This window comes from Triticum dicoccoides, chromosome 3B, assembly GCF_002162155.2.
Source record: "Triticum dicoccoides isolate Atlit2015 ecotype Zavitan chromosome 3B, WEW_v2.0, whole genome shotgun sequence".
In the NCBI taxonomy this organism is placed as follows: Eukaryota; Viridiplantae; Streptophyta; class Magnoliopsida; order Poales; family Poaceae; genus Triticum; species Triticum dicoccoides.
Window position 1 is genome coordinate 25,919,261 of NC_041385.1, and position 11,686 is coordinate 25,930,946.

The 11,686-nt window shown below is 43.8% G+C and overlaps 1 protein-coding gene across 2 annotated transcripts; it reads left to right on the forward strand.

Annotated features, from left to right (window-relative positions):
- Positions 1-2,402: 2,402 nt before the first annotated feature.
- On the forward strand, positions 2,403-5,423 carry LOC119280592. Of its 2 annotated transcripts, XM_037561400.1 has the most exons (4): positions 2,403-2,617; positions 2,721-3,624; positions 4,333-4,522; positions 4,987-5,423. In XM_037561400.1, exons 2-4 carry the CDS (start codon positions 3,475-3,477, stop codon positions 5,010-5,012), a joined length of 366 nt encoding a protein of 121 aa, XP_037417297.1. In that variant the 5' UTR covers positions 2,403-2,617; positions 2,721-3,474; the 3' UTR covers positions 5,013-5,423. The 2 variants fall into 2 exon arrangements, with proteins under 2 accessions (XP_037417297.1, XP_037417296.1); XM_037561399.1 differs by lacking the exons at positions 2,403-2,617; positions 2,721-3,624 and adding an exon at positions 3,633-4,246.
- The last annotated feature ends 6,263 nt before the right edge of the window (positions 5,424-11,686 follow it).

An 11,686-nucleotide genomic window follows, 5' to 3' on the forward strand; every position in this document is an offset into this window, starting at 1 on the left:
ATGATTTGAAATGAGTGATCCACACTTGAGCAGTTAAGAGAGGTGATTAGAGACTAAATCATCAAATAATTTAGAAAAATTAAAAATTGAAAAAAAATCAATTTTTTTTTCCAAAATTTTCAAAAAAAAAATTCAAAAAAAACCTTTAGTACCGGTTGGTAATACCAACCGGTACTAAAGGTCCCCCATACTAGGGTGTGAGCTCACGCCACGTGGTGGCACTTTAGCGCCGGTTCGTGCCGAACCGGTACTAAAGGGGGGACCTTTAGTGCCCACACTTTAGTGCCTGTTCCATAACCGGCACTAAAGGCCCTTACAAACCGGTTTTAAAGCTCCGTTTTCTACTAGTGCTTGTATCCTATATCCGAGAGACCACAGGTGTCTAGTGCATCTCTAAATGCATCCATCTGCGCCTGGCTATGGTTACCAACTCCATCATGCTCGTGGGCGTGTAGCACTTCATTAAAATCTCCCATAGCTACCCATGGTAGCGAACTTACATTCACAATGCTCCTTAACATGTCCCACGTTTTATATCGTTCCGGGACTTGGGCCTCACCATAAACGAAGGTGACTCGAAAGGGAGTAGTTACCAGATCCTCAATCTCCATGTCTATATGATACTACGAATAACCAATAACTCTAGCTTTTATTGAATCTTTCCAAAATACACCAAGTCCACCACTCCTACCAGAACTACTAACTGCAAAGCTTTTATTGAAACCTAATGTGCCAACCAAATTTTCTACTCTCACTCCCTCTATCTGGGTTTCAAGGATACATAATATAGAGGGGGCAAAACGCCTCGTTAGACAACGAAGCTCATGAACTGTCGCGGGTTTGCTAGCACCGCGACAGTTCCAACTTATGATACTCATTGATCCCAGCGGCACCCCTCCAGTGGGCCCGCTAAGTTTTTTGCTATTGTTATCAGGTTCTCACAAGTTTCAGCACTTGACCTTGATCTCTTTGGCTCCCTTTTTGGTGGTGGACTGACCATGGCAGATTCATGGGGGGTTATCGCAAGCTGGCTATCATGCAGATCATTACCAGTCGTCGCCTTGCCTCCAAGACCTCCCAACACTTTGTTGCTATCCCTTTTCCTGTTAATTTCTCCCATATCGGCATCATTCAGATTATCCTCCAAGTCCTCTTCTCTATCTTCTTCTCTATCTTCCCTTCTAGAGATGTTACCAGCGCCTCTGCTCCCTCCACGGCGGCCTCCTCTTCGGCCTCGGCCCCTGCTTGGGCCCCATCCCGTCCTCATGTACCAATCTGCTCTGAGCTCCTTAAAAACCAAGGCCGATGGAGGATGAATCCCAGTGCCGTGTTCCTTGAAAAGGTGCCCCAACATGCCGCACACAGCGCACCAATCTGGGAGTTTTTCGTACTTCACTCTTTAAATCTGACGTTTCGAGTCCCGCACCATTGACACCGCATTCTTTAGCGGCTTTGTAACATTGATCCGAACCCATACACGGTGAAAGTTACCCGTGAAATCCTGTGATGGGGGTTCGCTAAAGAGCACTTCTCCCACCTTGGCCGCTAGGGCTGGAACCAAATGAGTGTAGAGGACAGGGACGTCATGGATCTGGATCCATATCTCTATGGTGTCCAAAATAACAGTTTATGGCTTGGTCACCCCATCATACTCCTTGATGATCACCGCATCGCCTCGGAAGTTCCAAGGTCCATCTTGCATCACTCTTTCCCAATCACCCAAACATGAAAACTGGATGGTGTAAAGGTTTTCTTCCAGCGGTTTGAACTTTACCTCCTGCTCCAGGTCCCAAGCAGAGCGCATGTTTCTGAAAAACCATGTCTGACTATAGGTTTTTTGGGAGTGAACCCTAGCCAGCGCTATCCACCTTGCAGCTGCCGGTGGAGCATCTTTCTCATCGAAAACAACGTCATCCAGATCCTCTTCACGCAACCCCAACTCCTTCATCATCCTGTCCACATCACTGATATCCGCTGATCCTGATGCGTCGCCTGAAGCCATACTGAAACACCTAACCCGATGTAGATCAACCGGGTTTTTGTGGTGGAACCCTAAGCCCGTCGTTGCCCGAGAAGGCCCGCCAGGTCCCGCCACGAATAGCAGTGGAAAACAAGCGAGGCCGTGGGAGATCGACGGCAGGGAAGGGCAAAACCTCATCGGCGGCGCCGTCGCCTCCGGAGGAATAGGAAACCCTAACTAGTTATAGAGGGGAAAAAGCCGACTACTTCCCACTGTCATCAGTTGACGGGCCAAAAGCTGCGCGCGCTCGTTACGCGGGGTGCGGCTTTCAGCCCATTTGGTGTTTCCGCAGCTTTGGTATAGCGTAAAAAAATTCGCTCAAGAAAAATGGAAGAGAAAAAAAAATATGACGTGTGTTCTTCTTCTTGGTATGACTGCTCTCGATGGCCTCGCTATGCTCGTCTCCTCTCCGATCGCGCTAATGGAGGATGCGCGTGCGCACACATCGATCGATCCGCGAGGACTATAGGCTGTCTCTCCGTAGTGGCCTTCCTCCCCCCTTCAACCAAGAACAGTAGGGGGAGGGCTCCCTCTTCTCCTCTTGCTCGCCTGCTCGGAGCACTCACTGACGGCCTTCCGCGCGGCGACCAGACAGAGGTACGCGCGCCGTGTGGATCTTGGGAGCTTCTCGTCCATCGCTTCCGCCTGGCTGGTTTGATGCTGATCTTGCTCGTTCTGTGACCGCCCCCCACCTCCGCAGCTGCGGCGCGAGCCACCCGTTCGACGAAATGGCTGAGGGGGCCGAAGCCGGTAAAATCAAGAAAGCGGCCATGGCTTGCGGCAAGGACTGCTTCGAGGACCTCCCGGAACCCGTGCTCGAGCTTCTGCTGTCGTTCCTGCCCTCACGGGACGCCGTGAGGACGTCCGTGCTCGCCCCGCTGGCGCGCGCTATGGAAGTCTGTGCCGGCCTTGCGCCTTGATGCTTCTGAGTTTGAGAGTGCCCAGGTTTTCAATAATTTTGTTAATAGACTGCTTGAGCACCGTGACAGAACATCCCCTCTTCATGAATGTGACATCTTTTCCTATCCGGAGAAGGGCGCAGAAGATGAGGCACACCATGATGTTGAATCGTGGGTCCAGTATGCTATCCTGTGCCGAGTGCCGGTGCTTCGAGTTCTAGACTGGCGTGCTTCTCATTTGGAGCTACCCAACAGCAGTGTCATCTCCAAGCACTTGACAATGCTAGAGCTTTATCATCTGGCATTTGACGAAAGCCCTCTAGATCTTTTCAGCTGTGAGGTACTAGAGGTGATTGTTTTATCAACATTGGGGATAACTTGCCCAAATCTTTACGACATCTGAAACTCATAGACTCAAGACTTTATTCCACGGATATAGAACGGAATTGCCTTTCTGCTCCAGGCCTGCTTACCTTTGAACTAGCTGACTGTCTGGACTGGACTCCGTTGCTTGAGAGCCTGCCATCGTTGGTGACATCATTTATCAGGATTAGCATGGATTGTGAAGATGCTTGTCATAATGAGTACCTTGGGGATTGTGGTGATGGGTCATGTGACGGATGCTATGGTGAAGATGATCGTTGTTTACTTCTTCAAGGTTTAGCAGGCGCTACGAATTTAGAGCTGATAAGTGAATATTCTGCAGTATGTTTGCTCCTTTTCTAACACCTTTTGTTGATTGCCATACAATATTGCATACATATGTTAAGTGTTGAACTTGTTCTTAATGTCCAATTGTAAGTTTTTTACAAATATACTATTTTTAGTCATCATGTGACATCTGCAATAATTGGGTTGTGAAGATGGCAGTACATTATAATTTATTGATAGTTGATGCTCCTCACCTCGTACTATACATAATAAGCATATGACTAAGATAATTTTGCAAGCCATATTTTATGTAACACTTTAGAGGTATAGCTTAATATATATTTGTTTGTTTAGTAGACCAAAAACTTGTAATATCTGGTTTGTGTAGCTCTCTATCTGCTCAGAATTGATTACTTGAAATAAAAACTCAAGAAATCTTATTCAAATCAGCATTATTGAATCATGTATTCAGAAGTAATAACTTTTGCTGTTTTAAAATTCTATGCACTTTGTTAAGATTTTCAGAAAGGACTTGAGATGGAGCCCTGTGTTTAGCAAGCTAAAAACTGTCTTGCTCAATGGTTGGTGTCTGAGTGCAAACTTCGCTGGACTACTTTACTTTCTTCAGCGCACACCAGTTCTTGAAAAGCTTACCCTTCAACTTCCATCTCGCGATGTATACGTTTTTTCATATATGATAGCTTTTGTTGCTGCAAGGCTGCACAACTGATTCATTTAAGTAAAATCATATGTTTTCGACAGGATTTGGACACTGGACCAAGTGGAAGCTACAACCCAGCAGAATATTTCTTGGTGTCAAAGCATCTGAAGGTGGTTGAAATCCATTGTAACGAGGAGGATGAATGGATTAATCAAATTGTGAACACCCTTGGTATTCATGGAGTAACTTCTGCGCAAATTAGCATCAAACATGATTCTTGGAGTTCTTTCAGTAAGTAACTAATACTAAAATTTGCTGATGTTTATGTAGTCTGCATATGTGTCATTAAAATCAAAAAGTAAACCTAATGTACTTTAAACTATTTAGTAAATTGAGAGATTTAAAAAGTCTTTTAAAATGTTGTATGATATCTATGTTACATATATTTTATTGAAAATGTTATTTGGCCAAAGGAAGTTTCATATTTTTACTGAAAATGGGATTAGGACAAAGCAAGTGAAAAAAGGAAAATAGGCAAATAAACAATGTGACGTATTTGTTCACTATTTAGGTGAAATGGATCATTTAATAGCTCATCTTTCCAGTATCAAGTTGTATGTTGGCCCACTCTTCCAAAACAATTTCTTAATTATGTAGTATTTGCTTGACTTCAGTGCCAGTTGCTATAGACCGTACCTTCTCATGTCTCAGTCTGTACTTTCATGTGCTCATTGTGTTCTCTATGGTTCACGCAGGGTTCAGTTTCCAGCAGCCGAAGTAGATCAGATGCTGTACTGTTCCTAGTTATTAAGGGTTCAATGTCCCTCAATTAATCTTGGCAGCATGAGGGCTCCTACGTTTTATTTACCTGGATCGTGCGCATGTCCCTGATCCATTCTTATGAAGGACGATCTCCCATTGATGCGATTTGAATATGTTTAGTAATGTTGCACTTTTGGCCGGTGTCAGTTCAGGCCTCAACTGATTTACTTATTGAAGGCCTATGATCTACTCCCTCCGTCTTAAAATAAGTGTCTTGAGCTTAGTACAAATTTGTACTAGAGCTAGTACAAAGTTGAGACACTTATTTTGGGACGGAGGGAGTAATATTTATGTTTCAGCAACCTGGATATCTAGCTTAACTTATGTATTGTAATGTGGTACCTGTTCTGTTATATCGAGTAAACTTTCATGATGCCTGGAAGGTTACACGAGACCTGACTGAGATTGATGTGCATGCCATTTGCTATATTAGTAGTTCAACCCTTCCATTTGTGGCCATTATAATACCGTGGTGCAGTTAGTCTTACTCCACTTTCTGTTAACAATAATCAGTACAAGCTAGTATGTTGCTGGTCGTGGGTTAACAACCTGCTATGTTGCAACTTGTCTTTCACTCTTTCTGGGGGGCCGAGCATGTCATGGAATAGAATTTATTCCTTTCTCCTGGCGAAGATATCAACGTAGCAAAGAAAATAAGTAACTGAATGATGACACCCAAATCTAAATGCGAGTTCGCGTGCGCCATGATGAACGTCAACTCTTTGACGCACGCCTGCCACCGGAGAAGCGGCGTCCTGGATTCTGTTCGCGCGCGCGAACCACCACCTCATCTGCAGCCCCTCCGCACTGGATTCTGCTCCCACTTCACCGAAATTCAAGGACCGAGCTTTCACGCCATCACTGTTATGCTTGCCATTTACAAAAGGTTGTGGGAACAGTTTTCCAACAAATAGACATTTAGAATGTGTTCTTATCCGAATTACGGAATTGGCTCCAGACCATCAAGCACCTACAGTCCATATAACATGTTGCTGAGATGTTTTGTAGACGTGCAGCTTTTGTTGTGGCACCAGTGAGCTACTACCAACTCTTTAACTCTAAGACTGGTTTCTATGCATGTTGCTTTTTGTACTACGTACTACTCCCTCCGTTCGGAATTACTTGTCTTGGAAATGGATGTATCTAGACCTAAAATACATCTAGATACATCCATTTCTGCGACAAGTAATTCCGAACGGAGGGAGTAGATCAGTATCCACATCCCACAATAATCAAATTCTGAAATGTAATGCTTGTTGCCTTGCTGGTCATTTCAAGTGGTCTTTTTTTTTTGATATATTTCAAGTGATTATCATGCTGTCCCTACATATAAATTAGATGTACATTCTCCTTTTATGTTGTCTTAAACCGAAACCAAAGGCGCAGCAGCAGCCATCAGCGCCATCATATTCTGCTCTGAAGCCTTCAGTAACCCCCATAAAGTCTGAACCTGAACCTGAACATGAGCCCGTTCTTTGCATTATGGCTCGATCATGAATGGGTTTCCCTGCTACGATCTTAGAACCGTTTCTGCCTTTTCCCATGAGCAACCATTTCAGATGTACTTACTGTATTCCTGTCCGAAATGGGGAAACAATCGCCATCAACAAAAAGTTCCGTTGTTGTCGTTGTGCAACGTGTACTACATCTGTATCGAGTCAAAACCATTGAAGCACTTGATTGGCCGCTCTAGCAGATAGAGTGACAATATCAATCCGGTTATATGTTTGTCTAACGACTGCCCTGGGCAGATGTTCAGACATGGCTGGTCGTGGGGAACACTACCGGCAGATTGCTTTGGATTTGATGAATTAGAAAAGGCAACTCAAGCCTGCGAAATCAAATTTGTTCCGTGCCACAGTTGTGGACAATGAGTAGCAGCTGTTTGTGAGCTTGTACAACATCGTGCGTGCCTTACATAGTGATCAAAAATGCGTGTTGTTATTATATGTGTGGGACTGAGACTGCGTGATTCTCGCCATGTCGGTGCTGTTGGGATTGTTCAGCACCTCACGTGGTTGCCTCTTAGCCGTATAAAAATGCCAACAAGTTAAACCGTCTAGACATGGAGCTTCACACTCGTAGCTTAACGACGTGACGGACACCTTGCACGAAGAACCTCACTAAACAGTTGCACTGCAGTTTCACACGGTTGGCCGTTCATGGTTGGGAGTTGGACAAGGCGAGTTTCATGCCGTTGTGGTATTGGGTCAGTTGTTGAGGGGTTATTAGTCCTGGCTATATTCCTTATTTTCTCTTCTCTTGGCCTACGTGTCCATATTGCAAATCCTTGAACAGGATTACTAGGTGTAGTTTCTGTGACCAGGATGAGACCATTAAGCATCTCTTCTTTGAGTGTCCGTTGGCGAGAATTCTGTGGCGCACCGTGCAAATTGCCTTTAACATTACTCCTCCGAGTTCGGTCGGGTCGTTATTTGGAACATGGCTGGATGGGATAGAGTCCGATACAACTAGACATATTCGTGTAGGAGTTTGTGCGTTGTTATGGGCAATCTGGAACTGCAGAAATGATTTGGCTTTTAACAAAATAACTACTATTCATTTTTTGCAGGTTGTATTTCGTGCTACGGCGCTGATCCGTATGTGGTCCTTACTCACTCCGACGGAGGCCAAGGAGAGTTTGGTTACTGGATCTGTCCGGTGGGAGATGCTAGCGCGGGATATCTTCAACCGGTTTGGATGGCGGTCATGTAATATGATAGGCAATTAGTTTTCCTATCTTTATTTTGCCAGCCGGTTGTGGCTTTATGGCCTTTTCTTGTTTTGGCGTCGAGGCTCTATGTGAGCTCGCCTTTATTTTGTTTCAAGACTGTATGACATTGTTGAACCTATTTTATTTATTTAAGTGGCCGTATGCATCGTTCTGATGCAGAGGCCGGGGAGTTCCCCTTTTCGAAAAAAAAATATTGCAAATCCTTGAAGTTGTTGCTTCTTGAGCATCTTCAACTGGATTGGCCTAATTTAACACCTATTTGTCCGCGGACAATTCCAGACAATGTTTTCGTGTCCACTCCGACTCCTCATTTGTCCGTGCATGCGACGGTATTCCTTCAAATTATTTGGACCCACGCATATGATGGGCTAGATATGATCGATGGGATGGAGATAGAAAGTGAAAATAAAATAAATAGTCTGGGGTGGATCGGATCCCATGGCGGGGTGTTCGGACATTCCGTTTTTCTCCCCATAAATGGGCTAGGTTTGCAAACGTCCAAACAAGTGCCTTTCGTTGGATAAGTTTTTCTCTCTCTCGTATCCATGCACTGTCCGCGTCATACCGGACGTATATGGGAGATTTGGGGACTTTGGTTGACGATGCTTTTAGCGCCTTCTTAATATAAATGGTGACAATAGATGTGAGATAGTATCTCACATCTAAATGGTGACATAGCACAAATCAGCGCATGTCCAGGCCATGTCGTTGTTTTTTTTAATCTGGCAAGTTGCACAGCCGTTGTCATGCGACTGGGCCGGCTGACTTGAGCGCGAAAAAAAATTAACGACACTGTGTGTCCCACACATCGAACTCACGACACCAGCAGTGAACACCAGCTCCTACCACTACAACGAATAGCTAGTGTTGATTAGGAAGGGGGAAACTTATTAAGGGCATAGTATAGGGTGAGATTAGAAGACATTCTTGATATTTTCTGAAACCATCTTTGCAAATTATAAACAATGTTGAATGCCGAATATTTTTGAAAACACAAACAATTTTAAAATTTCAAAAGTTATTTTTCAAATGTGAATAAACTTTGTAATTCCGATCATTTTTTGAAAAATATGAACACATTTTGGTATTCGAACAATTTCTTCAAGAACAAATTTTCTTGTTGTTTTTTGTTAGTCATACACGAAAAAGTAACATGCTCATTATGTCGCTACCCAGACAAAAAAAGACCAGACCCCAAGTTATGAGTCGAGAGTTGACTTACAATTGAGACATAAAAAGTCACGACGAAGTTGCGAGTTGATGATGGACTTGCAACTGGGACAAAAAGAAGGTCGGTCTCTAGTTGTGGGTTGTGGATGGGATTGCAGCTGGGACAAAAAAAGGTCGGGCCCCAGTTGCGAGTCGAGTGTGGACTTGCAACTGAAAAAGAAAGATTGGGCCCTAGTTATGAGTCGATGATGTACTTGCAACTGGAACAAAAAAAGGTCGAGACCCAGCTGCGAGTCAAGGGTGGACTTAACTGGGGCAAAAAAAAGATCGCGCCCCATTTGCGAGTCAAGGGTGGACTTGCAACTAGGATACAAACTGTTGGGTTCAGTTGCGAGTCGAGGATGGACTTGCAACTTGAACAAAAAAAAGGTGGGGCTAAGCTGCGAGTAAAGGGTGGACTTGTAACTGGGACAAAAAAAGACCGCACCTCAGTTGCGAGTTGAGGATGAACTTGCAACTAAGAAAAAACATGTTGAGCTCAGTTACGAGTCGAGGGTGAACTTGCAACTAGGACACAAAATGTTGGGCTCAATTGCAAGTCGAGGATGGACTTGCAAGTGGGACAAAATAAAAGGATAGGGCCTAGCTGCGAGTCAAGGGTTGACTTGCAAGTGGGACAAAAAATATCGCACCCCGGTTACAAGTCGAGGGTGGACTTGCAGTTAGGACAAAAAAATGTTGGGCTCAGTTGCGAGTTGAGGGTGTACTTGCAACTAGTACAAAAAGAAAAATTGAGACTAAGTTGCGAGTCAAGGATGGACTTGCAACTGACAAAAAAAAATCGGGCCCTAGTTGCGTGTCAACGATGAACTTGCAACTGATACAAAAAATTGTCGAAGCTCAGTCACAAGTCGAGGGGTAGGATTATAACTGTGACAAAAGAAGATCGGCCCCAATTGCATGTTAAAGGTAGACTTGCAACTCAAACAAAGAAAAAAAGACCCCTCTATTGAGTGGTGGACACTCAACAAATAACGATGGAAAAAATCTTGAATTTCAAAAAACTAAAAATAAAAAACTAAGAAAACATGTATTTTAAAAGTTTGCAAATTTGAAACAAATAGATGAAAAAAACAAAAAAAGAAAAAAAATTGTGACTGCAGCCCACGCCCGCACAACGTACGAGGGGTCGAGGGCTGTGAAGAAATAAAACACAGGAGATGTATACACAAAGATAGAATTGCGGAGAAAAAAAATAAAAGGCAAAGGCACTCACAAGTGCAGCTGCTGCAGCGAACAAATACTAGTGAAACAAACAGACAATAGGTGAAAACGACAAAATGGCCCAGGCACATGGCTGCAGGAAACACTCACTGTCCGGTACGAATCTCAGGTCAACTGCGCGCTGCGCGAACGCGCCTTAAAAAACACGAATCTTGAACAATGTATCTTACGGTTTATAACTTAGATGTGAGATAACTATTTCACATCCAGATGTGAAATAGCAAATCTGATAAAATAAAAGACATGCGGTTGGATGCATGTCTGAGAAAAGAAGAACAAATGTCCTACCGCAGTTCACTGACCACGTCTGCCAACGCTACTCTCGAATTGAAGCTGAAACTAGACTACAAAGCTCGATTTCATGGCCGAACTGAAGAATTAGGTTTGTTCACCGAGGAAATCCACCCAACCTCCTCCACATCTATCCAGTTGAAATTACAAGCCAAAAAAAATAATCAAATTACAAGCCGGCCAAATGGCCGTCTCTCTTTGACCAAGTAGAATGAAGCTAGGAGCTAGTAGAACGATGCTAGGAACTAAGGCCCTGTTTGGTTCATAAGTCCTAGGATTTTTTTCTAGTCCCAACTAAAAAGTCCCTAGTTCCTAAAAAGTCCCTCCCTGTTTGTTTCCAGGGACTAAAAAGTCCATAATCCCTTCCTAGAGGTTATTAAATGACCATGTTGCCCCTAGTATATAGAAAAATAACAATCAAATAACACCATGGGATGGCGGGCTAATGAATGCATGGAGGGGCATTGTTGGAAAAGTCCCAAAAAGTCCAAAAAAGACTCCTTGAGAGTATTCTTCATTTAGTCCCAAATGCTTAGTTTAGTCCCTAAAAAGTCCCTCTCATTTGATAAAAAAGTCTCTAAGAGAGACTTTTTTTAGTCCCTACATAAAAAGTCCCTGGAAACAAACACCCCCTAAGTATTTATACTACCGTTATATACATTTACAAGGTCACTGGACCCAATTCTCGCCTGCAAGCCCAATCAATAGACCCGGCCGGCCCTCTGTTAGTATTTGAATCCTGAGATGAACTGGCGCCCTTGACAACGTATGTGCCAGTGGCGCAGCTCACTTTCAAACACGACAAGGTGAGGATTTTTCTTTCAAAAAAAATATAATCAGTACAACTAGGCTGTTCATTAGTCATAGTTGACCGAAACAATGATGGGTACCGGATCAGCCAAGCGTGTTTGACTTGTTGAAGTAAATAATACTATTCCCGCAAAAAAGGTAAATAATACTCCTACTTATGCGTAGTTGACTTCTCTTGCTCTATTTTTCTAGTTGTATCACTTGCGTTTGAATTGTCTAAACATAATGCACATTTTATAATAGCCGAGTTGTAGTAGCCGTCAGATGCGTCATTGTGAGGGAGGCAATCCCCACACTCGTTATCATTTTTTAACGGGTAGGCCACGAACACCATAACCGTCGTT

What these genes read in the sequence shown, in the direction of transcription:
- LOC119280592 (XM_037561399.1), top strand. Translation starts at nt 4,073, where the DNA reads ATGCACTTTGTTAAGATTTTCAGAAAGGACTTGAGATGGAGCCCTGTG. An exon ending in TTCAACTTCCATCTCGCGAT is followed by an intron (nt 4,247 to 4,332) that starts GTATACGTTTTT and finishes TGTTTTCGACAG; the next exon opens with GATTTGGACACTGGACCAAG. An exon ending in TGATTCTTGGAGTTCTTTCA is followed by an intron (nt 4,523 to 4,986) that starts GTAAGTAACTAA and finishes TGGTTCACGCAG; the next exon opens with GGTTCAGTTTCCAGCAGCCG.